General features: G+C 44.2%; 3 protein-coding genes across 3 annotated transcripts; 2 read left to right on the top strand and 1 right to left on the bottom strand.

Moving 5' to 3' along the window:
• Positions 1-216: 216 nt before the first annotated feature.
• Positions 217-18,488, bottom strand: LOC311022916 (multiple epidermal growth factor-like domains protein 9). Its single transcript, XM_084024533.1, has 6 exons — positions 17,833-18,488; positions 14,016-14,220; positions 7,495-7,634; positions 5,950-6,099; positions 2,262-2,531; positions 217-2,123 (listed from the first exon to the last, which is right to left on the bottom strand). The coding sequence occupies exons 1-6, from the start codon at positions 18,350-18,352 to the stop codon at positions 1,612-1,614; spliced, it is 1,797 nt and encodes a 598-aa protein (XP_083880659.1). The 5' UTR covers positions 18,353-18,488; the 3' UTR covers positions 217-1,611.
• Positions 18,489-19,346: 858 nt separating this feature from the next.
• Positions 19,347-23,288, top strand: LOC311023492 (serine/threonine-protein phosphatase 6 catalytic subunit). Its single transcript, XM_084025362.1, has 7 exons — positions 19,347-19,499; positions 21,320-21,415; positions 21,563-21,628; positions 21,725-21,866; positions 21,956-22,035; positions 22,217-22,426; positions 22,551-23,288. The coding sequence occupies exons 1-7, from the start codon at positions 19,425-19,427 to the stop codon at positions 22,797-22,799; spliced, it is 918 nt and encodes a 305-aa protein (XP_083881488.1). The 5' UTR covers positions 19,347-19,424; the 3' UTR covers positions 22,800-23,288.
• A 1,320-nt stretch (positions 23,289-24,608) lies between these two features.
• On the top strand, positions 24,609-27,120 carry LOC311022545 (tubulin beta-1 chain-like). Its single transcript, XM_084023856.1, has 4 exons — positions 24,609-24,729; positions 25,577-25,685; positions 25,771-25,881; positions 25,973-27,120. The coding sequence occupies exons 1-4, from the start codon at positions 24,673-24,675 to the stop codon at positions 27,031-27,033; spliced, it is 1,338 nt and encodes a 445-aa protein (XP_083879982.1). The 5' UTR covers positions 24,609-24,672; the 3' UTR covers positions 27,034-27,120.

Below are 27,120 nucleotides of genomic sequence, written 5' to 3'. Positions count from 1 at the left end.
TCACTGAGTGTTTCAACCACTTATCCATTAGCTTTTATTTATTATTTAAACCTTTTTCCTCACAAACAGCTTGGAAGTCACCGTGGTCCAAGATTTACATTATTACGTGGGAAAAAAACACATCAGTCTTCAAATATCACTTAAAACCTTTAAAATGTGGCATATTTAAATGAGAAAGGTACTGTGAGTGAGTGAGTGAGTGAGAAACACAAAGACGACAGTTAAACCCATTTTTTATTTGAGAGTTGACTTCTGATTTTGGGGTATTATTTACATGATTTCATTCTTTGTTTCGAGTCGTGGGTTCTGCAGCTGCATTCATGGCGAAGTCCACCGAGAATAAGAAATAAAGATACAAAAAGCTGTGGGCTGACGGCGTCGTCGCACCCTGCAGAGTGAAAGGCTGGGAGCTTGTTGAGTGACAGTGTACACACAGTATTCTACCTGTACAATAATAGTGCTACTATTCACATTCATCTGTACAATAATCCTATTTACAGTGATCACATTAGGGAAAGAGCCGGTACCTGAGGAGTTAGTTCCACAATTAGCTTTACTCATTCACGGTGGTCAAATGGAGCGCACCCGCACCAACCAACAAAACATGGGATCCGGGTCCAGGATCAGCTGTGGAGCCTTGAAGCGCATCGATTTTAGAGCAACTTCTCCATTTTATCTGAAGCCCCATTGATTGGAGGCGATAACGATGAGCAGTCGGCTGAGGAAAGTTGACCATGTGCAGGCTGGTTTCATCACAGAGTCACTGAACCCGCTGCTGCAAACATGTCTCAAATGGTTAGTTTTACTGAGGCAGGAAGCAAAGACCAGGAGGTCTGATTCCGTGTGCGTTTCCGCAGTTTGTGTGTCGTGGATGATTCACTACCGGTAGAAGTTTATTCAATTTTCTTGCAGTTTTGTCGAAAGGAAACACTCCTCCTAGATACACAGCGGAGCTGGCACGCTTTAACAAAACACAGGAAGCTACTGTATAAACAAACGTAGAGGTAATTAAAACGCTGTGTGCCAGAACCCTCAATCTTCCCCTACGATTCTCTCCAAAACGTACAACCTATACATGAAAACATATCGGGCAATTCAAATGACCATCCGACAGCACGTAAGATTAAAACACCATGAATAAACACACCACACATGTGCAGCGGATCTCCCAAGAATGAAACATCAACCAATAAATAAGAAATAAAAAATAATTAAATAACAATCATTGTCTCAGTTTAAGATCACTGTTCGAGTGATCCGGTTATAACTTAAACAGTCAAAAGTCCATTTTTTAAAAAACGTGTGAAATGCTCAGCCCCTGCAAATCCTCGGACCAGGATCGTCAGCTGACTGGCACCCTCTGCAGGCACAACTCAAATCCAACACTTTGTTTCTTTGGACCCTTTTCACTGATCGCCTGTTCCATACAAAGCATACCAAAATGGGGAAAAAAAAAAACCTTTCAAGTGGAAACTCCGCCTCTCTTTGATGGCGCCTGCTGGGTCTCACCGTGTAGTCGACTGCTGCAGACCAGCAGGGACACACGGAAGGAGCTTTGGATGTGGGACGTTGGAGCAGCTTTCTGTAAAGTTCGGGATGGATGATGCGGCGCTAAGCCTTGTAGCAGTTGCCCTGGGTGGTGAGCGCCAGCTGGCCATTGGGCGCCACCTCGTTGGCCTCATCCTCCAGCAAGCCCGACACGTCGGCGTTGGGGATGCTGTCGTGGTAGCTGCTGAAGCTGATGTTGTCCTCTTTCAGTTCGATGGTCCAGAAGGGGGCATTCAGCTTGCGGTTCTGGTACTCCCGGTACGTGTACACGCCTCCCACGAAGCCCAGCAGCACCAGCACCACCAGGATGATGACGGCCAGGATGATGATGTTGAACTGCGTCCAGGAGACCTCTGTCAGGGCGGCGGTGGTGTTGTCGGTGGGGCTGCTCAGGCTGGTCAGCAGCGCCTGGGTGGTGGCGGCGGTGCTCAGGGCGGTGCTCGTGTTGCTGCTGGAGGTCTGAGTCGGGACGCCTCTCACTGCGACGGTGGTCAGCGTGGTGGAGGGGGAAGACGTGCTCGATGTGGGGGCCTCCGTCGTGGTCGGAGCTGCTGGTGTGGGAAGGAACCGGGGGACTGAAGAGAGAAAGGGAGAAGAAACATCTTTGATGTTGATGTCCTTATATAAACAGAGAGAGTATGTGTGTATTTTTATCTATATGTATCTATATATGTATATATTTGATCAAGCAGTATATTGTGGTTGGGTCTTACTTGGACGAGTGCAGTTATGAGCTCTGGCTTCCCCGACGAAGCCCGGAGCACAGAGCTGGCACCGCGGCCCTGCGGTGTTGTTGATGCAGCGGAGGCAGTCGCCGGTGTCGGGGTGGCAGAGCGGGGTCGGGTCTTTAGGGTCGGCGTTTCCACTGCAGTCACATGGAACACAAACACCGGATGCTTTGTAGAAGCCGGCGGTGCACGTGTCACACTGAGGGCCGCCGTACCGGGGAAGGCACTTGTCGCATGCTGGGGAGCCACTGGGATCTGTACGGGGACAGGCAGAGATTCACATCAGCACCTGGACACGTAGCCACAGTAACAACAACCACAACCTGCACCTTTCTTCTCAGTTGTTGTTGATGTTGTGGTGAAGACATGAATCAGAAAATAAACACGATTATTCATAAACATATGTAAACAGGACTTTAGTAAAGTCTTGCACCAGAGATTGTTAAAAAATAAAAAAAAACATGAAATAATAATAAGAAACACAAAAGGAATTATAAATATACAGTTAGGTGCATAAAAGTAGCATTCACACCAATGCAAAATAGCAATAAAAGTAAAAAAAAAGTAAACTAAAAAAGAAAGATAACATTATACATTGTACGTACTGTCCACATATAAAATACAACTTTAGAAAATCGCTTTGAACTTCAGTCAATATATCACAAATATGATGGTCAAATTTATTTGAGTGACTATTTTGTAAAAGGTAGTTTAAATGTTAAATTCTAGCATCTGGCTTCCTTTTATTCAGTTAGACAAAGCTGAATGAAACAGCCAACACCCACCACTAGGTGGCTCCACATGACAGTATATTGATCCCTGCTATCTTCCCTGTGCTTATGTTTGTGTTATTGTGGATGTTGTGGTCTTATTGTGCATGTGATTTTTTTTCCCAAAAACACAAAGAGGCTGGACAAGCATGTTAAAAGGCCCTCCCTGTCTGGAGCTGCTTGGGAAGGTGGTGGAAAGGGGGACGCGGGCTCAGGTCCAGGTCATCAGGCCATTATAACACCCGACTGTTCTCCAGTCAAGCAGCAAGACGTTTGAAGGCCCTTCTGACAAGGTCAAAATATGACAAAGCCTCTCATGGAATAGGCCCTTTTCACAGGCAATTGCAGTGTAAACACAGTAATTAATAATGTTAATTACGGCCCTGTTCCATTTAGTTGAATTGTTCATGCTGTGGAAGGGGCCTGTTCACCAGTGTCTCCAATTTCCCGTCTCTATAATGTATGCCGCATGGGTCAGAGTATCTGTACAGGTGCACATATTCCCCATTTGTGAGTATGCGACGGTTATAAATGAGATTGCAGAGCTCTCAATGTTGAATGATTCAGACACGGATAAGTGCCTTTCCATGTTGGTCTCTGTGTGGTGTGGTCACGTTCCAGCACTGTGAGGCGGCTCCTGATAAGCTTCATTTAACCTCTGCTGAGGGTTCAAAGGCAGCCAGCTAGCTGGATTATATAACCAGGAGGAAACATGAGCTGCTTGTTTACCATCGTCCTCCAGCTCGCTGGCCACACAGTCACACTGACACACTTCAACAAAATAATTAAAAAGCCAACTATCCGATGAACCTCGTGCTAACCCGAATGAGCACAGTCGTCCCATGATGCACTGAGCTAGGATACATCACACATGGATGATTTCATGTGTGTCCCACATTCTGCACCGGTGCATTTCACCTCTGTGTGCCGGTGTGGGGAGTTATTAATTTACTGCTCTTCTAGAAAGCATCTATCCTCCCGTGCGAAGCCACGATGCTGCATTGTGGCATCTTCTTATTTGTCACCGTTGCCAGGGCAACGTTTACTTAGAGGCTGCTCCTCTTTGCAGGTCAACTGTTAAGTCTAAAACATCCTCACACTACTAACATAAGAGCGTCTCTCTGTGGACAGGATCCTCTGTAGTGCAGCTCTTTTTACAGGAGAGTGTTTCTGTCAACACAGAGGCTGCCCATCCCCCCCGTCTGCTGCTGCTGCTGCCCGACTGGCTCTGAAACGGCCCAGCTGTGCTCATGCTGTCCCATCTCAGCTCAGCCTGGTTTGTGTCCCCTCCCTCCCTCCCTCCCTCCCTCCCTCGTTGCACAACCTCTGCTGTGGCCTCTGGCAGGGGCAAACATAACCTGACAGCCTAAGTGCATCTCTACATGTTGCTATGCAGGCTGCCACCAACGGGGGGTCGGCACATCAGGACATGGCAACGCTGTCGATGATTGGTCCAGAAAGGGGAAGGGCAAGGTGAGAGGCATCACTGAGAGCGAATGCGATGCTGCATGGAAAGAGTTCAACGGGAGTTTGACATGCAGACGTTGTCATCTGAGCCAGTGTGTCACGATGTCCGAGGCCAAGTATGTGCACAACATGACGTAACATGGCTTCTGGCCATACTGTAATTAAGGTCTTGGAATTGGAGTTAATCTCTACTTGGCTGATCACCCCGTTAGCACAAATAAATCAAGCACTACAATATTCATCGGTGTTACATTGTTTTCTAGTTCTTTAAAGTCATCTTAATAGCTAACTGCATTGGTAGCGTGGTAGCATCAATCACCAGGTAGTCCCGCCCCTAAAGCATCCCCTGCTTTATGGTCTGTTTGACTCTAAATGGATCATAATTGACTAAATGAACATCATGCTGGATTGAAGAACCTTTGAAACTAGAGATTGAGACCATAAACTCATGTTTACTGAGATAATAAATCAAGAGCGAAGTAGGCTCATTTTCTCATAGACTTCTATACAATCAGAGAGGAGTCGCCCCCTGGTGGCCAGAATGTGAGTTGAAGGCACTTCAGTGTTGGCTTCACTTTACAGAAATGTTGCTGCCACAAGGAATTGTGGGACAACATTATCTTCTATTGGCTCTTATCATGGCTGCTAGTCAGGAAGCTTTCTATTTGACTTAGGGATTTGATCTGGAAAATATGGCTGGTTATCAGCAGAGGATGATGATGCACTAATTTGAGGTTATGTTTTATTGACTCACATTAAACTCCTCTGGTAAACATTGGCCAGGTGCCTTGCTTAGTTAAGCTGTTTTAAAATTAAATTAGGCAAAACTGAGGTGGTTTAGGAATATGACATTGATTTCAGTTCAACCCAGATTTCATTCCAGTAGAGACGTTTGTTGGGAACGTTGTGTAAGTAGGACAGCAGCAGCCTGGAGGTGTCATACAACAGGGTCACAGTTAAACCCAGTCAGACTGTCTGGGAGCAGAGATCAGAAGCACTCTACTTTAGGGTTCTGCATTATTTCTTACCACAACAAAAACATTATTTGGTAAATTACAGGGGTTTTTTTTGCAAGAGATAAAACACAATTTTTAAAGCCCCGCAAAAACATTAACAGAAAATATCTTGCATCTTTTACAAAAGTAAACATTTCATTCAAAATAAAAACCTGTGGAGCTAACATTAGCAGAGCATGTTAACACATCAGTCCAAAATCCCTCACTTCTATCTCTATATAGTGAGTTCTCCATGTTCTAGTGCTGTCTGAATGTTTAGTTAGTCCTCTACATAGCCCTTTATATAGTCCTTTATATGCTAATGTTCATAGTCCTACAGACGTTTTCTTATAGTATTTATGCAGGGAGTGCAGTTAGTGACAGTGTGGGCTGGGGCTTAGCACTAACACTGATGTGTGGTTGTGAGTGGCGAGCACTGACCAGTGTGACAGGAGCCGTTGGAGGAGGAGTTGGAGCAAGGACACAGTGCACAGGCTTGGGTCAGGGCGGCACCGGGGGCCCGGTAGGAACCGGGCTTACACTCCTCACAGTTCAATCCCTGCGTGTTGCCCTCACAGGTCAGACACCCTCCTGCAGCACAGAACAAAGGCCACATGATTAGAGGGAGACTTCCTGGATCTGTACACAACTAGTGGGATAAAGTGGTTGTATAACTCTTAATCCCGGGTTGGTTCTTCAGGGAAACGCCGTAGTTTCACTCTCAGAGGGGGAAACAAAAAACATTTCAATTCAGAATCAATGCATCATGTGATTGGCTCTTCTGGTCAGCATTTAGAGAGACCACCAATCAAATTATTTAGATTGAATATCAGCTGATCGGTGGCTGCACACGTAACCTGATCAAAACGCAGCAACTTCAGCAAACAGAAAATAAAACAAGACATTTACATCACAATATCAGGTTTTAAAATGTGCACTCAAGGTTCAGAAGTGAATATAAAAAAAGAACGCGTGTTCTTGATGATAAACTGAAAGTCATAATTTCTCTCTGCATTCAGCCTTTAGATATTTCAGTTGAAAACAAAGGGTCAGTGTGCAGACGGTCTGCCTCTGTCCTGTTTAACATGACGGGCCCCTGTCATGTTTATCTAAGGGCCAGTGTTTGGGATACTGTAGAATTTACATTTGCACAGTGTGTTGTTGTGTAAGCAGGGGAAGCCTGAGGGGGCTTGCTATCAAACCTGAGCTGAGGTAATCCACAGCACTGAACTCTCCATCTGGCCCTGAATTATATAGGGGGCTTCTCAAACACTGGGGCTCCTTCATCTCACCAGCACCCGTTGGTATCTGGAGGTTTATTCACTGAGCCCGACTCCTTTACATGATATCAAGCTGACAGGTGGAGAAATCCTCCTGAAATCACACTGACAACTTGAGTTTCAACTGAATATTACACTTCTGTTGTGGGTCCACAGTAAAGCGGCAGGGGGGGAAGCCCGAGCAGCAACCTTACTGGATCTGGATCCATCTGGATTCTGGTGTGAAGCTGCTAACAAAAGCTAGCTTCATAATTCAAGGTCAACTTTACAGCTGAGTGTTAAAGTCATCTTAGTAGCGAGCGACCTGTCAATCAGCAGGTAGCCCCGCCCCTAAAGCATCCCCTGCTTTCTGGTCAGTTTGACGCTAAATGGACCATAATTTACTGAATGATCATCATGCTGGATTGAAGAAGACTTGAATATGTCCATACAAGTGGACTTCTTTTTACAACCAGAGGAGTCGCCCCCTGATGGCCAGCAGCAAGAATGCAAGCTGAAGGCACTTTAGCATTCGTTTCACTTTTCAGAACCAGAGGTTGCCTCCAGATTTGAACCCAGGATCTCCTGTTTCCTAGACAGTTGCTTTAAAGGGTGACCAACACTGACTTTACTCAAATATAGTTTTTTATTAAGTTTCAAACAGCTTCCAGCATGTAATATTAGCAAATAGAGACTATGTCTAACACCAAGATGTCCAGTGACTCACCAGACTGTGGATGGCAGTGGTTGGTGTGGTTCTGACACTGGCAGGGCCGGCAGCCGGTGCTGCTGAAGTGGAAGAAACCCGGGTGGCATTCATCACACTTTGGTCCATACACCCCCGTCTTGCACACACATATCCCTGAGCTGAGAGGGACAGAACAGAAAACGATCAATAGAGTACAAAATACAAAAAAACATCCCAGGGAACAGTACATTTCATCCAAGTTAGAGATGCAGTTTCATGGAAGCTGATATCCGGACACTTGTGCTGATTCCTGATAGACTTAACGGTATAGGTCTGTCCCACTGTCACATCTCTCTCACACAGACATTCTGATCCATTTATGCACACTTAAGTCCGCATATCTTTTTACCCACAAGTCATAGTCTTGTGATGTTTAACATTAGGAAACCAGGTAACCATGTGGTTACTGGAGTAGCACAAAACACTTGAAATCAGAGAAACAGGCTGGATGACACAATTAATCAACAATGTATTTTAATTCTGAAGCTGTTTTAACTCAAATTAGAAAATAGACTATTTAACAGTTATGTCTCAGGTTTTTGTGTCATCAAAGTAATGTGACATGTCCAGTGCTGCCCCATTTGTATTTATACTATTTCAAGTCCTACAGACTCTCTAACTCAACGAATTACCAGGTGACGTTGGTTAAGTCCCTGAGAGTTCAGGGTTCAAGGCCTTAGGGGGATCATTGGGACTGGTTCAGAACAGAGTTCTGGGAAGAAGGCCCAATCACCAAAAACATGAGCTCACCTAGGACTGGTGTTAATCTAGACATACTGATAGCTTGGTTTGATTTAGACTAGTTTAGATTTATTCGTCCCTGAGATTTTTGCTGCCACCCTGAAAACAAATGTAGTATGTGCTGATCAAAGCATCGGACAATCACTTTAGGAACATTCCAGAGTTTTGCCTGAGGAGCTATGTGCAACTGCAAGACCTGCAGTTTGGCTTCATGGGAACAGCTGCATCCACTAACACGAGAACAAATTGCTTGTGCAAGAAGTTTGTTGACCATTTTTGAGAAGACATCACATTTACGTCACTGCACTTGCGTGTGCGTTCGTGGTAAACAAGTTGAATCAGACGACATCTTGGCAAATCGAGATGTGTCAGCTGGACTGAAGAAATCATTATGAAATCTCATCTCTGCAGCTCAATTCATATCAGTTTCCGCAATGTGTAAAACAATGATGTAGTTAATGAAGAAAAAGGAGTTACAGCAGCATCCACGAAGCTAGCATTCTCAATAGCCTTTTTTATAATGATAAACACCAGTGATCAGCCAGAGCAACATTAGCGTGTTAGCACTTATATCGTTTGTTTATGTTTTATTTGGTTCTACTCTCCCACATATTGATATCAGTATTTTTATTCATGTGTTTTACATCATGATGGCTCTTAGCTGGGAACATCTCAGTGGATAATACCGCCAAGAATGCTTCAGTGAGCTAAATCCCATCACATTTCAGCTCTTCAGCAACAACACATACATAAATGACTTCTTTCATGTGTTAGTTTGAGTTTCTCAGTTTGGATCTGTCGTCCTCTTGTGTAGCCGTTCGTAGCCGTAATTTCCAAAGAAGGGTAAACAACTAAGTCAAGTCTGATGAACAGAAAGGTGAGGACAAATACTTTGACACCATTGAGGTAGATCATGATTGACTTGGAGCTTTTTCTGTGGGTGTCCACACAAACTGGGGTTTGTTGAAACAACTGCAATTAATGCAAATGAGGAGGCCCACGGTGATGCTGAGTGGGGCAGGGGCCCTGCTGGGCCCTCAGTCCTCATTCTTCACATTCAACAATAACAATAAATATCCACATCGTGACCTCAATACAATGAAGTCAGTCAGAGAGAAAATGTCCAACTGTCACAAAGAAAGTGAGCAAGAACTCCGCCCACTCTGTACTGAATTTCAAAATGCCATCATCAGACCATAAAGTTCAGTTATGTGAAAACTGCAGACAACTTCATCCTCAAGTCAGTAAATATTTAGCAGGGGAAGTCTTGAGATCAATGATATTCATCAGCATTTCACTTCTTTGTATTCTCTCTTCACTAAATTAAAGAAACTGTAAAAGAACAAAGAAAAGGACATCGGGTTTCATAAATCAAGTTTGAAAATCCTTCATTAAGCCAATGGGGCTGGAGGAGAGATGTGTATCTTGTGTACAACACGAGGCTTGAGAGATGCTGAAAGCTTCTCCCTCAGTGATCAGTAATCCTGGTGTTCATTTATGGCGTCTTGGCCCGGGAGGAGGGGGTTGTTATAGGTTTGGTGTTATTTCACTGCGCTGGCCCAGCCGCTCTGCGTCAGATCTGCATGTTAAGTAGGTCAGTATTACATGCAAGACAAAGCTTAACCCCATTCTGAGGCTGACGCCAAAACGCCGGCCATCGGCTAAATCACGCGTGTCAGATAAGAGCAGACGGTGACAAACATCCTCTCTGTGAAAGGGAATTGATCACCAGTGAAATCACCAAGAGGAAAACATGTGGCAAAAGTGAACAGGGAAGTACACCAAGCAGGTTTGGTTGCATTGCTGGGTGTGCAGAGAAAGGGTGTGTTAGGCAACAGCAGGACTTGTGATCTCTTCTCCGCTGCTCCGGCTGCTGCTCAGACACGTCCACATAGTTCAGTCTACAGACTACAAGCTAACAACCTTCAAAGTCAAGTCCGTTACGTTCAACCGAACTAGAAACTGAAATGTGTCCAATTCTGTGTTGGACACTTCAATGATTGAAAAAACAAACATCTAATCAGTTTCAACTTTTACAAGCTTAGCCTAGCATAGCACACACAGGCACTAAGCTGCAAACTGCTAAGTGGATTTAACACAGCCAACCATGTGAAACGTGTGTGATTTACACGTTTCTTGTTTGCTTGCATTCACAAATCCATTCAGGAGTCAGTTTGATTTTGTTTACAGTCGAGTTGTAACAGAGCTGAAACCCAGTAACCTGTCTGTGTGTTCAGAGAGCTGGAGATGCTGCATTCAGCCGCTGCACTGAGCAATAAATAGATCCAGCATTAACTGCTCAATCCAAATCCGTATTTGTATACATGTTCAATATGTTTAATGGATTCAATGTGTAATTATGAAACATTGCTGTTGTTGAAAATGATAGATGTCTGTCCCTCCTGGTAGAGCTAGAGGGATTGGAAGCTAGTCTTTATACCCAGCTAGGCTAAAAACATCCCATCAGGGTCTGACAGCAAACCAGACAGCAACCTCCAGGTTCAAAAAGTGAAGCCAATCCTGAAGTACCTTAAACTTGCATTCTCTCTACTGGCCAGTAGGTGGTGACTCCTCTGGTTGCAAAAACAAGTCAATTCTTCTTCAACCTAGCATGATGTTCATTTAGTAAATTATTTTCCATTTAGAGTCAGAGATCTTGGAACATGTTCAGTGAATCATTTATTTAATCTTAAATATCATTCAATTTATAAAAACATTTATATACCTGAAGCACTTAAGTAAAAAGAAACTACACGGTAAAATCATAACACTATTGTATTTTCTCTGCAAAAATCAAATCAAACAGACACTGCTAGTTAAAATACATCGATGGCAATGATGCATCCGCTGCAGTGACACACGATGCAGAGGCAGAAACATCTGCACCCAAAATCAATATTTCATTACAGACTGTAAAAAGGAGAAATGCCTTACATACGATGCCCACAGGAGCTGACCCATATAAAGTGGTGACACAGATGTTAATACAACAAAACACGTTGTTAATAGAGCTATTTAGTTAAATATTGGCTGGACATAAACCAACAAGCTGAGTAACAGTCCATTTTACATCACGCGATCTGAAAAAGGACTGCAGGCACAAAGCAGCGAACAGGGGAGAAATCTGTCAATGTGCCCAGTCATGTCATCCAGCTTTTTATGGTTGAAATTCTGAACTATTTTTAAGATGATCAATGTGACATTTTGCACAGATCAATCGCCTCTCGTTGCAGAATTATCCCTACTTTTTTCCACAACATCATTAGTGTAAATGTTCCAGAGCTGGACCGGGCTGTCAGAGTCGTTGAGCAGTAACAGAGGCGAAACGAGGCAAGACGGACCTCAGTGTGAATGCCCGCCAACGCCGTTGTGTTACATGTCATTCTCTCTCTCTGCTTCCTCAAAGTCGGGATGTAATTCAACCTTCACTGTGTTGTTTATTTGACCTAAAATTACTGTATTGCTCTGATAAAGGCCGTTAAAATTCACACATTCATATCAGATCCCGTTTGTTCTGGGTTCACTTGTTGTTAATGTCGGCTTCCAGTTTACATATGTGGCCCGGGTGGAGCTAGTCGCTAATATCAAGTTCAAGAGGGTTTCACTCCGGTGTACACCGACCTCAATAACGAACTCCCTTTATTTCTTGCATGAGGAACACATGTTATTTCTTGAAATAAGTAATTCAACATAAAAAAGCATAAAAAAACATTAAACAATTAAAGAAATCTAGACTAAGACCTATACAACTAATTAGTCATCTAAACAACTAAGAGGTTCTACTGTCCACATACTTCTGGCCAAGTCGTGCATCGCGTCTCATCATCTTTATCGTTTTAATCTTAAATGGTTTCTGGACTGCTGATAATACAAATGATGATTTACTGACATATATTCATGATGTCCACAAGCTTGTCTACCCAACATGCATCTCTCTGGCAGTACAAAGGCAGTAAAACCCAACATGTTAACTTTCTCAAGATCCTCGATGTCTGCAGCTTGTTGGCTCTATACAAATCACCGTATCATTGGTTGCTATTCACTGTGATTGCATCGTGTTCCGTGGACACAACTAAAGCCCCGACCGGCTCCATCTCGGCTGGATTGCTCATTACTTAATGGGACAAATAAGTTAAGCAGCAGGCTGGGGGGCAGGAAAGCTGGCTAATCCTTGTAACTCACAGTGCTGAGCTCCTGAGAGGGCTAGGCTAGGCTAGCAGGGTTAGCGGCAGCCAGGCTGGGCTCAGGTCTGAGAAGGAATTACTGTGTGAGCGCTGCCTGCACCTTCACCCACATCACACCAGACACCATTCCAGGCTCCATAAACATGAACACGACATTCTGTGCTTCCAGTAAAGGACTCCACCTATCAGGCCTGAGCTTATGTAAACCTGTCCTGTGACGTGTTCTTTCAGAGCATGACAACACATAACCCCCTCACGTTGGATACCGGCTCGAGCTTTTGAAAAGCAGCAGCATTCCTTTTCATGGTTGGAGGCAGATAGTACAGCGGCTATTTTTAACACATTGCTAACCCACACACGCAGCTTCTTCTCCGAGTCACAGCTCTTGTGACATTGTGGAGAATCTGCAAGGTGTGTTTTTTGCACATTATGATGTTCTACTTTTGTTAATAAACTATTTTAAGTTCAAATAATAAACCCTCTGGTTCATTCAGGCTTCAGTTTAGTCTTCAAACTTGCAGAATTATCAAATTATATATATTGTGATAAATATAAACACAGATGTGTTGCTGGCCTCACTCAATGAGCAGAATAATAATGCAGGTCAAAAGGTACGTTCACATGAAATGCAAAGCTAATTTTGAAGTGAAATATTTCAACTCACGCAAATAAAAAAAATGGCCTCATTAGTGAAATTTTGCAGGAAAGGTTGAGTGTTACCACTAGTGTATTCAGTGAAGTGCGAATGTGCCATAAGTAACAAATGCTAATTCTAATGCTAATTCACAGCAGATGTCTGTTCGGCTCTGTACACCTCGGTAGACCAGCAGCACATTTGCAGCTAAAGATAGTATTCTTGTAAAAAGCTACATCACATATTTTCCAGAGCCTTTGTAATGAAAATCCACTGCACATACACAACCAGTCTATATATATATAAGCGATAACTGAAAATATTAGATAATGCTCAAAATAAATCTCAACAGTCTGATAAGGTTGTTTCCAAGTTTAGATCACAGTGACACAATTAGCTGCTGTTCTTTCCAATGCTCTGCAGAATGCTGTCAGACTGCAGAAAACTCTTCGGTTCTCACTTTTTGAAGCCTTGAGTTTGGCATTTTAGTCGTCTCCATCTTAGCTTTTTTGCAACCAGTGAAGGAAGTGACCATATTTGGACTGTGGAGGGGCAACGGGTGGATCAGATGAACAAAAGCGACAGAGTAGCAACCTTACTGGATCTGAATTCTGGTGTGAATCTGTTGACATAGTAAGCTTCCCTGATATACGGTACACTTTACAGCCTAATGGTAAAGTAATCATAGTAGCTAATTGTATTGGTAGTTGGTAGGAGGAAGCAGTAGCAACAATGTGGAACCGACCTGTCTATTGAAGAAGACCTTGAAGGTTAAATTAAATTAACATCCTACAAATAAGAATTCAATCCTATATATTTCTGCAGAGATGAGCACAGGAAGTAAGCATGTTAACGGAACAAATATAAACATCCAACATGGCTACCACAGGGTGAGTTACTTCATTTGAGAACCCCAGAGGAAGCGAGGAGCGCGGCCTCACCTGTCACAGAGGTGGTTGACTGCACCGAAGGAGTCGCAGGCGCATGGCAGGCAGCCGCTGGTGCCGTTGGTGAAGTGGCCCTCCTCACAGTCGTCACACTGCAGACCGGCGTAGCCCGACACACAAGAGCACTGACCGCTGCCACGATCACAGTCTTCTGGGTCCAGAATCCCCTCGCCACCGCTGCTGCAGTTACAAGGGCTCTCTGGATGGAGGAATGTCACAGGGAAAGACGGGAGAGACGGGGAGTTAGAGATACTGCAAACATATACTAGCATGCGAGAGAGAGAGAGAGAGAAATACGCCACAATAGTGAGCGAGGCAGCTAATAATTTGTAACAGTATACGATTATTCCAACCACAGAAATTCCCCAGGATCAAATTATTTTGAGTGTTTTTATGGCTGGACCGTAGAGGGCCAGCCTTATATGTGGATCTATGAACACAAGTAGAGGCAGAGATCTTGGGTTTTGTTAGTTTGCTTTGCTGTGACCGTAAAATACTTTTTAACGTATAGTATGCACACAGATTGCACGCACGCACGACACCAGCAAAAAAAGAAAGATGGTTGAATTTTAAAGCATTTCTGTCCCGGCGTCCCTCTCAGATTAATCTCCACTTTCACTGATGATCGGCCTTTTATGTAACTGAGGGAGGCCAGTGTTCATTATGCAAGCCTGTGCAGAGTCCCGTCAGGCCCTTTGCTACGTCGACATCCACTGAAGGACTGTCAGGCCCGATCACGCCCAACAATGTGTGAGATCAGGTGAATGCTCGTCACAGGCTGCAGGCCGGCCGGCCTTCGCGAGGTGTGGGAGACGGCTGATCTGTGAAGCCACACAGCAGGTTTGATGTGCATTGGACTGGACCTCTGTGCAGTGGAGAGAAAAGGAGGGCAAACTGAGGCCGAGTTCACCTCTCTCCCATCTAGCCGACTGCTTTAAAGTGGTGTGACAGCATGGCTGGTATTCAGCAGCAAGCTGTTCAGTCACGGCTCAGAACTCTTCTCTTGCCCGGTTGCTGCTCGCCCTTCTGGGCCGCTGCAGAGAGATCAGCCGGGGGAAGCGCCCCCCTGCATGGAAATGCTTCCTGCACTTTCAAACGAACCGCATGATCGGGGGTTCAGTGAGCACAGAGAGATGTCTCAGAGGACAGGGCGCATGTGGAAACACACCCTCTATCTGCCGCGCCGGAGAATGTTTGTTGGTTGCTGGGTGAGGTGTGGAACCAGGTGACGCATTTATTGACGTGATATAATAGTGAGTGAACGTCACACGAGAACAATGAAGAGGGCTGAAGTGATGATTTCAAAAAGCTACAGGGTTATTATGACATAACGGTGCCAATTTCATTTGGACTTTTGGGTCCAAAGGAATACCAATAAATATTTGGCATTCCCTGAACACACGTTTCTCTGCAATACTGACAAAAAATAAACTAAGTATATAGATTGATTTTATTATGAATTAATCAGCTACTATTTTGTCATTTGGTCTATAAAATGGTGGAAAATCGCCGAAACCCAACGTCGTCATACTGCTTATCAGTCGAAACCCCCAAATGGTTTACCTCAGAAACCCGTCTGGACAGAACGTACACTTCCTGTTTTATTTTGTAGTTCACGCTGTTCATGGACTTCAGCTTCACTTCCTCCCATTGTTTAGTTCGACTAACCCCACCTACTCCCTCATCACCAATCAGTCATCCAGTGTATAGACTAGGGGCGTAACAATCCATCGATCTAAATCGATATAATGATCAATGACATCGATGCAAAGGGAAGACATTGATCTATATCGACCTTCACACTTCTTCCATCTACGCGCACCTCCTTCCAGAAAAAAACCCTGTGAGCGGGTAGTGTTAGCAGGTTGCCATAGGCCAAGTGTCGAAAATGTCTACAGATAGTACAAAAAACAAAGCAACAACCTACATTTTAACAATTTGCGCCTCCCCCCTTTATACACCTTCTCGAAAAGGGGGTCACCCCACCCATCCATGAGTCTTGGGGCAAAATTCAAATTGAGAGGTAAGTGGGAGACTCTCACTCTGCTACCTGTCTCTCTTTCTTGGTGAACTGTTTAATGATTGTTCAAGCTGAACCCTGTTTCCTATGCTGATGAGGGGACTAAGGGTGCACTCACACTAGGTAACCCGTACCGTGCCCAAGCACGTTTGTGTGACTAGTGTGATGCTACGTACCGTGCTCAAGCACAGTCCACTTCCTCTGCCCCAGTGCGGTTGGAAGGTGTGCGCTTCGGCACGGTACATTTGCTCATGCACGAGCATAAGCACGGGTACGCAACGTGACCAATGACGTGTAATCAATAGGCCGTTGCGCTCATTATCGCTCAGTGCTTGACTCAGACTGCCCCCCGCTGAAAATACCCCGGGGGGGGGGGGCAATCATGATTTGGCAAACTGGGCCGAGTGTAAACGCGCCCTAAGATGGCTGCTGTCATCACCTTTTTGATGGGGCCAGCCAGGAAACGGGTCCTAGCTTCTGTGGAAGCTTTGATGAGTTTGCTGCAGCCCTCCGGAGGGTTTTTGACGACACCTCCTCCAGACCAGAGGCCCCTTCAACATTACAAGCAGCCATTAATGACTGTAGCACACCAGAACCTAATCCTCCTCCTATCCACTGACATCAATGCCGACAGTAAGGTCGTATTCGGTGGAGAGAACAAAGGGTCGATGTAAAAACATGACTTTTAATTTGACTTTTTACCAGATTTACACATAACATCATAATCCTTTGTGGACACTAACGCCATGGACTGTATTAGTTAGTATTGAATTGATTTAAATCAAATGTAAGCTACTTTTTTGTTATGTGGACACACCAATACACTACTCTGATGTCAAACTGTATAGCAGTGTTATTTTGACAGAAAATACATTTTATATCTATGCACATGGGGTTTTCTGAAACACCGGTTTTCTTGCTGTGCAACCGGTTGACAACGATGCATTTTCTGCTGTTCGGCCCGTCACCCCCAGTCTAATACACATAGTTTAGTAAGAATGCATTAGCTCCATCTCATAATAGCAAGTGGGAACATCCCCTCATGTCTCTGAAAGCCACACATTCGGCTCTAGCAGACGTCCTGACAGAGTTCTGGACTGGATCCCTCAGCCTGAGCTGCTGTGTCTGTGCTGGATGAACAACACATGCACATGGACACCATGATGAGGTGTGAGACGAGGGGGGGCTCCACTGTCATTGCTCATTCATGGCCATCTTGGTTGAACGGCCTTGTTCTATGCATGCAGTGCAAACAACAATAGAGGGGGTGAAGCAGCTTTGTGAGCCGCTTCTTGTAATCGTCCTGCCTTCATCAAACCCGTCCGGTCTAACACAGAAGGATCAGGGCTCGGTGTGGGTGCTGTGTACACTGATGGATTGGATATTTAATGACTGAACAACAACAGGATCAACCTTGCACCCCCCCCCCCCCCCCCTTTTTCACCAGCCCACTGGCATATTTGACACACTCATCCTGTAATAAAAGCCCTCTGGAATATTATAAAAGGCTGCACAGCTAAAATGCACATTGGATGAATTGTGCAGTTTTTAATGAGCTGAGGATTTGGTGATTTAGACTGAAAGGGGCACGGTGCAGTCTGAGGGTCTGGCCATTGTTGCAATCTGGTTTATTCGGTCGTTCTCTGCGTCAAAAGCAGCGCTCGACCATCCTGCACCCTCCTTTAATCAGACACGGACCTCTCCTTAATCACACAGAACAAAAACATGCATCCATTTTTACAGTCACACTGATCTAATCGGGTTATTTCACTCGGAGGTAACGTCACTCACCTTGACTAGTCTCTATGGAGGTAACGGACGTGCCGATGTTATCTGCTGCCCAGGCGTCGTTGGCGGAGCGCTGGGAAACCATGGACACCATCATCGTCTGCAGCATTTTCTCCGAAGCGAAAAGTGACGTTTGTGCATCGGTGGATCGTTTGCGTGCGCCGGTCAGTCTAGGAACCGGCTCCGTTATCTGTCCTTTAGTGGCTGAAATTAATCCGGTATCGGCGGCGGTGTTGGGGGGAGAGGTGGTCGGGTCCGTGGTGGTGGTCGGGCCGGCGGAAACGATGGCAGGCGCCGGTGTGAGTCCGGTTAGAGGCCCGTGAGCGAACCTGCTCCCGGGTAACGTGCGAGGCATGTCGGTGCGGAAGGTCTCCCAGGTGTCGGAGGCTGCGCCGGGCTTCCTGGAGAGAGGCGACGCATCGTAGGCGCTGATGCGAGGTGCAGCATCGGAAAACCCGACATATACGTACAAAATAAATAACGGAACCGGAGATATGTACATCATTAAGGTCGTTAACCTCATATTCGGTTTCAGCTCTCCATGTAGGCCCCGGTAGTGGTCTCTCGCAGACCTTTTCCCTGAATGAACGCGTACTCCACCATTGACGTCCCTGGCGGCGTACGCTGCGTTTGTTGCCCTATGAACCACAGTCAACACTTCGCCTGCGCTGCAACCTACCATGAGCCGCGCGAGTCTGACACGGTCGTTAGCCAATGGGAGCCCTGAATGAAGGGCCCCAGGTCGCTCGTTCATTGGCTGGATACACAGTCCGCTGTAACGCCCTGGGAGGAGAAAATAAATGGTAAATTATCAAACAATTATCAAAACATAACCGCTTACAGTGACGGACCAACTCAAGGAAGCATATTTTGTAAATACATTGTGCCTCTAAGTGATGCGGTGATATTTGTCCACCTGAAGCCCAGGTATCCTCCTTCATATGCATCGGACCTGCCCGGTTGCTGCTTGTGTCTTATTATAAGTGAAAGCTGCATAACCCTAATCTATGGTTTCATCGCCATAACTGTATTAGTCTACGGTTTCACACAAGGATTACTCGTCATTAAAGAATTATTCATCTTAAATGGGGCAAAACCATCAGCAAAACCATCCGCTGTACAAATATCACAATAACAACATAATACTTCAACATACGTCATACACTGTATTATTTACTATTGAGGAATACATATGCTTTATATCTTCATTCTATTTGTGGTTTCGATTTCTGCAACTTGTTTTTTCAAACGTTTAGCTGTCATACATTCAAATGAGAACATGCTACCAAATTGTATGCGTTTAGTTTGAATTGTTTTATTATTATTGATTTTATTTGCTTATTTGTTTGTTATTCATATCTTTATTAAATTGTATTTATTTCTTTATTTCTATCTTTGATTGATGTTTGATTGTTGATGATTTTGATCTACTGCTCCACACTCCTATCCAGTAGGTGGCGGTAATGCGCCTGTAAACTGGTTTTCCAACCGCTAATAAGAAGAAGAAGTTGTCGTAGCCGCTAGATGGCGGTGGTGAGAAGCTCGCTCTGTTGTTGCAGGAAGTTGCGCATGACTGTTAGCTGCAGCTGGCCACCATGGCGCCTCTAGATCTGGATAAATATGCAGAGATTGCAAAACAGTGTAAATACCTCCCAGAAAACGATCTCAAGGTAAATGCGACTTTAAAGATATGTTTTTGAGCGAGACGAGTGATGAGCTCATAACGGTGCGTTAGTAACGGCGTAATTAAAAAGTTAGTAAACGTGAGCTAGCGAGTGACGTTAGCCTGCTGAATGCATCTGTTTGGCCATGGTGTCAAAACAAAATAAATAGTTAAACTTAGTTACAGCAGCTAAATACGAGAATAACTAAATGATGACACGTTATCGAGGCAGCAATGAGAGTGAGCTAGCTTGTTATGCTACTATCGGCACCAGATGTGGTAGCCACCGAATGATGTAGCGACCGTGATGAGAGCTGATTGTTTATTAGACTAAAATGCATCTGCTATATTTACCCCCATCCCAGATTTTGTTTTTCATTCATGGAGAGGAACTTTAGGGAATGACATTTTTGTTTTACGCCGAAATAGTACCTCCTTATTGCTGGTAACTCCGCAGTTAAGATGTGATTGTGTTTTTTTGTTAGCAAGCATTGACCCGTTAATTTATTTGGCCAGATTTTGAATATAGTTGGTGATATTATAACAATATTAGAGTAAACGTGTCCCCATATCTACTGAAGGTGGATCATAATGAATAAGATAACAGGTGTCTGCAGGTGCACTCGCAGTTCAGTCACTTCGAAGTGTTTAGGCTGTCAGCGAGACTCAGTGTCTACTGTTAACCAAATACAATTATGAAGACTTCAATAAAGCTCGTCTTGATCTGTTGAATTGCCTTTGGTTCCATAAAATTGAATTATTATTTATACAGTTTTTTTTTTTGCAATTGCCAAAACACAAAACTGGTCCTTGTTGCCAGGGATGGAAGGGGACAAAAACAAAATCAGACTGGCCCAGTGCCATTCAGTTGGACACAAGTGCACCATTAATCATGCACACATACTCTTTTTCTATAAACCAATGGGATGTGCCAATGGGCCAATCAGCCGATGTGGGCCGGCCTGCCAGTTCTGCTGACCGACCCACATAAGCATAGGCCCACCATGTCGGTGTCTGTATGCCAGATGACCAGTCCACCCCTGCTTGTGGCTACACATGGGTTGATATGAAAAGTACATCTCACGAACGTTACAGATAAGACATATTTTTTTGCGAACATCCTTTTCAGTGAAATATAATCCAATCATTTTAAATAAGATGGCGATAAACCATAAGGACTGCATAAATAAAGGACACGTGAACATTTTTAATCCTGTATTTTTTAAATCAGGCTCTATTTTTCACTTGTCTACACTGATGACAAACTAGACAGTTTTTTGAAATCACTCATGATGATATTCATGATTATCCTGATAAAGGAAATTCACCACAATCCACTTATCCACTTTTTCTTTGAATGCGATCCGTGATAAAATCCTATATCGTTCCATCCTTACTTGTGGCACAATTACTGAAACCACCAATTCATGCAACCGATCTTTTAACGAGGTATGTTAAACGTTCAGCCTACTATCTGCTTTACACAAAATCTGAGGGAAAAAAAGCAAATCTGAATCCTATTTATAGTGTTTAAGCCCTGATTTCTAATTATTTACTGTTGATTTCACAAGTGCATTCTGGGTGCAGGTAATTGATAATTGACGTGCAACCTGATCAACACATCGATAGAGGTTCCATGAGTGGATGTTTTTGATAACTGAGCCACAAGAACCACTTTTGTGTCTCAACTGTATCAGTGTCGCAGGATGTAAATCATGTTTACCTACCTGAATATTTATAGTCTGTCATGAAAGTTTCACATTAGAAATGCTGACTGAACCTTTACTGCTGATGTCTCTCTCTCTCTGTGTGTTTTCATATATTCAGAGGTTATGTGACTATGTGTGTGACCTTCTGCTGGAGGAGTCCAACGTTCAGCCCGTTTCCACCCCTGTGACAGTCTGTGGAGACATTCATGGACAGGTAAGAACCTCAGGAACCACTTTGTTTCCCCTCATGTTCCTGAGAACAGCCTGAGGTTTGAGACCTCTGTCTCTGGGTGTTTCTGAAATTAGTCTGATATTAAAACATTATAACTTACACTAAGGTTTGTATCTATTTGTTCCTCAGTTTTACGATCTTTGTGAACTGTTTCGAACCGGAGGTCAGGTTCCAGACACAAACTACATCTTTATGGTTTGTACATCAGCTTGTACTTGCATCCTCTTCAACTGATGTGTTGTGGGTTAGTTGGTAGTTAGGAAGTTGTACATAAACCTTCGTCATCTGCAGGGGGACTTTGTCGACCGAGGATATTACAGTTTGGAGACGTTCACTTACCTGCTCGTGCTGAAAGCAAAATGGCCCGACCGCATCACGCTTCTACGTGGAAACCACGAGAGCCGACAGATCACCCAAGTTTATGGCTTTTATGGTGAGATTTGATTCATGTCAGTCTGTCGATGATCCTTTTTATCTGCCCGGCTTCTGTTTGTGATAATTGAGTGCTTCGCTGTCTTCCAGACGAGTGCCAGACCAAGTATGGGAACGCAAACGCCTGGCGTTACTGCACCAAAGTGTTTGATATGTTAACAGTTGCAGCTGTAAGTATTGAAGAGTTACTGTGTTTTGTTTGGTGTCGTTTCAAAAGAAAGATTGATGATGTGACCTGATAAATGACAGTTTCTCATGTTTAGTTATTTTCTGCCAGAAAAGGGCACCATGTAGACACAGATCCCTAGCAGTGTGTGTGATGCCCTTCTATTCTGTGTTATTTGTTGTCAGCTCATGGATGAGCAGATCCTGTGTGTCCATGGAGGCCTCTCCCCAGACATAAAAACTCTCGATCAGATCCGAACCATTGAGCGGAACCAGGAGATCCCCCACAAAGGAGCATTCTGTGATCTGGTCTGGTCGGACCCTGAAGATGTGGACACTTGGGCCATCAGTCCCAGAGGAGCTGGCTGGCTGTTTGGTGCAAAAGTCACAAACGAGGTAGGTTGCTTTTACTTTCACTGGGTTACATGAGTACACATGAGGCGGTGTGTCTTCTCATTGGCTGTGTTTTTTAGTTTCACGTTTTTCTCTTTCTCCCCATCTTCCAAAAAAAACCCTGCAGTTTGTTCACATCAACAACCTGAAGCTGATCTGCAGGGCTCATCAACTTGTCCACGAAGGCTACAAGTTCATGTTTGACGAGAAGCTGGTCACGGTGTGGTCGGCCCCCAACTACTGCTATCGCTGCGGCAACATCGCCTCCATCATGGTCTTCAAAGACGCCAACACACGAGAGCCGAAGCTCTTCCGAGCGGTGCCGGACTCTGAGAGGGTCATCCCACCTCGAACAACGACACCTTATTTCCTGTGAGCACATTCAAACCACCACAGAGCAGCATTCGGTGCCCAGATGCCGACGGGAGGTGGCAGCAGCACTTATGAACCCATATGAATTTTGTATTGTACATTTAGATATTTTCAGTGCATTTATTGGTGCCAGCTTTATTGGTGGGTGTCAATTGTTATTCCCAGTCTGGCATTTAATGCCATTATTCTGCAGCTTATATCCAACTGAGTATCACTGTGTTGTTGAAGGATTAAAACGACAGGAAATGTTCATATTTATGAATCTCGATTTTACTTTACTATAGAAATTCACTCTGCTGAGCAAATTGCAGGTGCAGTGTTATATATAATGTTTCTTTTTCTTTTATTATGGTAATGTATTATAGCAGGGTGGTAGATAATTAAGCTCTGCTCAAGAGGAAAACATCTATTTCAAACATCTATATGCATCTATTCTGAATGGAGTTGTACACTTAGTGTTATCATGTGATCTTATGAATAAACATGTAAACCTGAGACTTGATGTTTAAAAATCTACTATATCCATCTGTTAAGAGATTTCTGTGTTGTTAATCCTGTGGTACCTAAAGGTTCTCTGTCATTTTGAGATTTGGAATCACATCTTGTAATTCTTTTTTGTTACCGTAGTGTTTTTAAATAAAGAAAAGAGTAAAATAAAAAAAATAAAAATTAGAAAAGAATATAAAAGACAATCAATAACTTATATTAATATAACAATATCTACAAACATCAGCTTATTCATGTAATAAAGACAATGAAAACAGTTGCATTTTATGGTATTTGTGTGAAATTTAGCGTGAAAAACTCATCGACAGCCATTCCATAAATGTACCTTTAACTGAACTGAACTAACTTGATCCTCACGTATCTTTTAACATGCAAATTCCTCTTAAATCGTAATAGCTTAATCCCATCTTAAACAACCTCTGGATACTTTTACACATGATTTGAGCCGTTTCCAGGTTGACAAATCTCTACATTTTAATATTTAATCTAGTAAACAGTGAGTTTGTTGCTTGTATTTTTTTTTTCCACATTTTCATTTGTTTCTGTCTGCAATATTGATTGCAAGAAGGCAAGAAACTATAAAAGAAAATACATTTACTCAAATACAACACGAAGACAGTCTGAAACAGCTGGGGACTGGAGGTTTTGTGTATGAATTATCAGAATCAGAAAAACTTTATTGCCCCCTGGGGGAAATTGGGTTGTTCAGTTGCTGACATTTTAAAATAGAAATACATACAAATATAACACAGAGAAAGTATTATATGAAAAATGATACCCAATTTCAATAGTAAATTTACCTGTTCAATTGATTGAAAATAGTTTTGCATAAACAATTGAAAAATAGTCTGTCATAGTACATAGAGAATGAATGGGAATTCCATTTGACCAAGCATTCTTGGGTATTCGATATTTGTTATCTGACATATACTAATAAATAAACAGCTTTTTATAAAGTACATAATAAGCAACTCATTTGCTATTACGTCATGCCTGCGACACATCTCAGCTTTCAAATGATGTATAATATGACGGATACGCATTAAAATAATATGCGATTAAACGGAATGAATGCGAAACTAGTGCAAAACGTACAACAGGGTGCAAAACAATTGAAGAGAAAAAATGTTCCCAGTAGATAAAAAATGAAATTGCCCTTAGGCAGAACCCCCCAAAAAGCCACGGCGACGTTTGTCAACACTTGATTGGTCAGTGAAAGATGCCTCCGAAAATAAGCCAATAAACATTCGAGCTGACAAGAAGAAGGCGGGACTTTCTGTCCTATAAAAATGAGCGTTGAGCCCGGGTCGAGTACAGACAGAGACAGGCAACGCCATTGATTTTACTCTATACCGACAATAGAAGCAACTATGAGGGAAATCGTCCACCTTCAAGCCGGCCAGTGCGGCAATCAGATCGGGGCTAAGGTCAGTAAACGTCTCTTCGCCTTTTTAGTTTTTAATGGACTCGTTTAATTCCGAAACACCGAGTTTCTTCTCTCCGGACCGGCGTTTAGTTCCCGTATGTGCCGCAGAACCCCAGAAACCACACCCATGAATTTCAATGCGCCCCTTTGTGAACGTTCACATTTGAACGACTTCTCTTTCGGCTAGTCCTCAATCCGGTCATGTGTCGTAGTTAAATACGAATAAAAACGTTGTATGTATTTCTTCATTAACGTCCATCCTTTTGTTGTAGCAATGTAAAATATGAAGCCGTTAACGGCTTTAGCTTGATAACCGTTGTTCGTCCGGTGACGTTGCAGCAATGCGAAAAAGAGAAGTGAGCATTTTCGGTGGAAGGAAAACGGGTTCGTTACGGTTTTTCACGTTATATGACATTAATGGGAATATGCTTTAAATTATAGTGTTGTCCGTTAAAGTGCGTTCTCTCCACAAACTGCCATATTCTCTTAAGGCGGGTCCACACCGCACCGACTGCCCGACTCGCGTCGGTAAATGAAGTCGGGCTACTTAAAATGGCCTACTCTAATGGCGGATTACCCATTTGAATCGGCTGAAATGAACGCCGACGTGGGCCGATTCGAGCGACCACACCAAGGAGACTCATGTCACGGACGCCGACTCTCTCAAAGACGCCGATTTTCGGTCCGGTGTGGACCCGCCTTTACTTTAACTAAAGTGCTAACTGCCATATTCTCTTAGCACTTTAGCAATTTAGTTAAAGTAACTGGACATATAGACTTATTCATGCCCTGCTTTGAACATTGCCTGTTGGAGTGAAGAGCTAACGTTTGCATTCTCTCTCTGACAGTTCTGGGAGGTGATTAGTGACGAGCATGGTATTGATCCAACTGGTTCTTACAATGGTGACAGCGACCTGCAGCTGGACCGGATCGATGTCTACTACAATGAAGCCTCAGGTGCATAATGCGTTTTTTTTTTTTATTTATTTTTTTTTAATTATGAATTTTTTTTTGAGTTCTCACCATAACTTCTCTTGTGTAGGTGGCAAATATGTGCCCCGTGCTGTGCTGGTTGATCTGGAGCCGGGTACCATGGACTCGGTGAGGTCTGGTCCTTTCGGCCAGCTCTTCAGACCAGACAACTTTGTCTTTGGTAACTTTTTTTTCTTCTGCATATATGGAGACTGTTTAATCCCATAATTTGCACCGTTTGTGTGACTCATAACCTGATTAATCTCTTGCAGGCCAGAGTGGAGCTGGCAACAACTGGGCTAAGGGTCACTACACAGAGGGTGCAGAGCTGGTGGACTCTGTCCTGGATGTGGTGAGGAAGGAGGCAGAGAGCTGCGACTGCCTTCAGGGTTTCCAGCTCACACATTCCCTGGGTGGTGGTACCGGCTCCGGGATGGGCACCCTGCTCATCAGCAAGATCCGTGAAGAATATCCCGACCGCATCATGAACACCTTCAGCGTGGTGCCTTCCCCAAAAGTATCGGACACGGTTGTTGAGCCCTACAACGCCACACTATCGGTCCACCAGCTGGTAGAAAACACAGACGAGACCTTCTGCATCGACAACGAGGCCCTTTATGACATCTGTTTCCGTACCCTCAAGCTCACAACCCCCTCATACGGAGACCTCAACCACTTGGTCTCTGCCACCATGAGCGGCGTCACCACCTGCCTCAGGTTCCCAGGTCAGCTCAACGCTGACCTGCGTAAGCTTGCTGTCAACATGGTGCCATTCCCCCGTCTGCACTTCTTCATGCCAGGCTTTGCTCCCCTCACAAGCCGAGGCAGCCAGCAGTACCGAGCACTCACCGTGCCAGAGCTCACCCAGCAGATGTTCGACTCAAAGAACATGATGGCTGCCTGTGACCCACGCCACGGCCGCTACCTGACCGTGGCCGCCATCTTCCGTGGTCGCATGTCCATGAAGGAGGTAGACGAGCAGATGCTGAATGTGCAGAACAAGAACAGCAGCTACTTTGTTGAATGGATCCCCAACAATGTGAAGACCGCCGTCTGCGACATTCCTCCCCGTGGTCTCAAGATGGCCGCCACTTTCATTGGCAACAGCACTGCCATCCAGGAGCTGTTCAAGCGCATCTCTGAGCAGTTCACAGCCATGTTCAGGCGCAAGGCTTTCCTCCACTGGTACACCGGCGAGGGTATGGATGAGATGGAGTTCACCGAGGCGGAGAGCAACATGAACGACCTGGTGTCCGAGTACCAGCAGTACCAGGATGCCACCGCCGAGGAGGAGGGCGAGTTCGATGAAGAGGGTGACGAGGAGCTGGCCTAAATGTCTTTTCCAAAATTCTGATTTAATGTTAAACGTTCTTTCCAGTAGTCGGTCTTGTCTGCTGTTCTATTAAAGTTCTTCTGCGTA

Source organism: Eutrigla gurnardus (assembly GCF_963514095.1).
Source record: "Eutrigla gurnardus genome assembly, chromosome: 13".
Classification (NCBI taxonomy): Eukaryota; Metazoa; Chordata; class Actinopteri; order Perciformes; family Triglidae; genus Eutrigla; species Eutrigla gurnardus.
This window is presented reverse-complemented; position numbering and strand designations above follow the sequence as displayed.

What these genes read in the sequence shown, in the direction of transcription:
- LOC311022916 (XM_084024533.1), bottom strand. Translation starts at nt 18,352, where the DNA reads ATGAGGTTAACGACCTTAATGATGTACATATCTCCGGTTCCGTTATTT. An exon ending in CTCCATAGAGACTAGTCAAG is followed by an intron (nt 14,221 to 17,832) that starts GTGAGTGACGTT and finishes TCCTCCATCCAG; the next exon opens with AGAGCCCTTGTAACTGCAGC. An exon ending in TCATAACTGCACTCGTCCAA is followed by an intron (nt 2,124 to 2,261) that starts GTAAGACCCAAC and finishes TTCTCTCTTCAG; the next exon opens with TCCCCCGGTTCCTTCCCACA.
- LOC311023492 (XM_084025362.1), top strand. Translation starts at nt 19,425, where the DNA reads ATGGCGCCTCTAGATCTGGATAAATATGCAGAGATTGCAAAACAGTGT. An exon ending in CCAAGTTTATGGCTTTTATG is followed by an intron (nt 21,867 to 21,955) that starts GTGAGATTTGAT and finishes GCTGTCTTCCAG; the next exon opens with ACGAGTGCCAGACCAAGTAT. An exon ending in ATATGTTAACAGTTGCAGCT is followed by an intron (nt 22,036 to 22,216) that starts GTAAGTATTGAA and finishes ATTTGTTGTCAG; the next exon opens with CTCATGGATGAGCAGATCCT.
- LOC311022545 (XM_084023856.1), top strand. Translation starts at nt 24,673, where the DNA reads ATGAGGGAAATCGTCCACCTTCAAGCCGGCCAGTGCGGCAATCAGATC. An exon ending in GCAATCAGATCGGGGCTAAG is followed by an intron (nt 24,730 to 25,576) that starts GTCAGTAAACGT and finishes TCTCTCTGACAG; the next exon opens with TTCTGGGAGGTGATTAGTGA. An exon ending in CTACTACAATGAAGCCTCAG is followed by an intron (nt 25,686 to 25,770) that starts GTGCATAATGCG and finishes TCTCTTGTGTAG; the next exon opens with GTGGCAAATATGTGCCCCGT.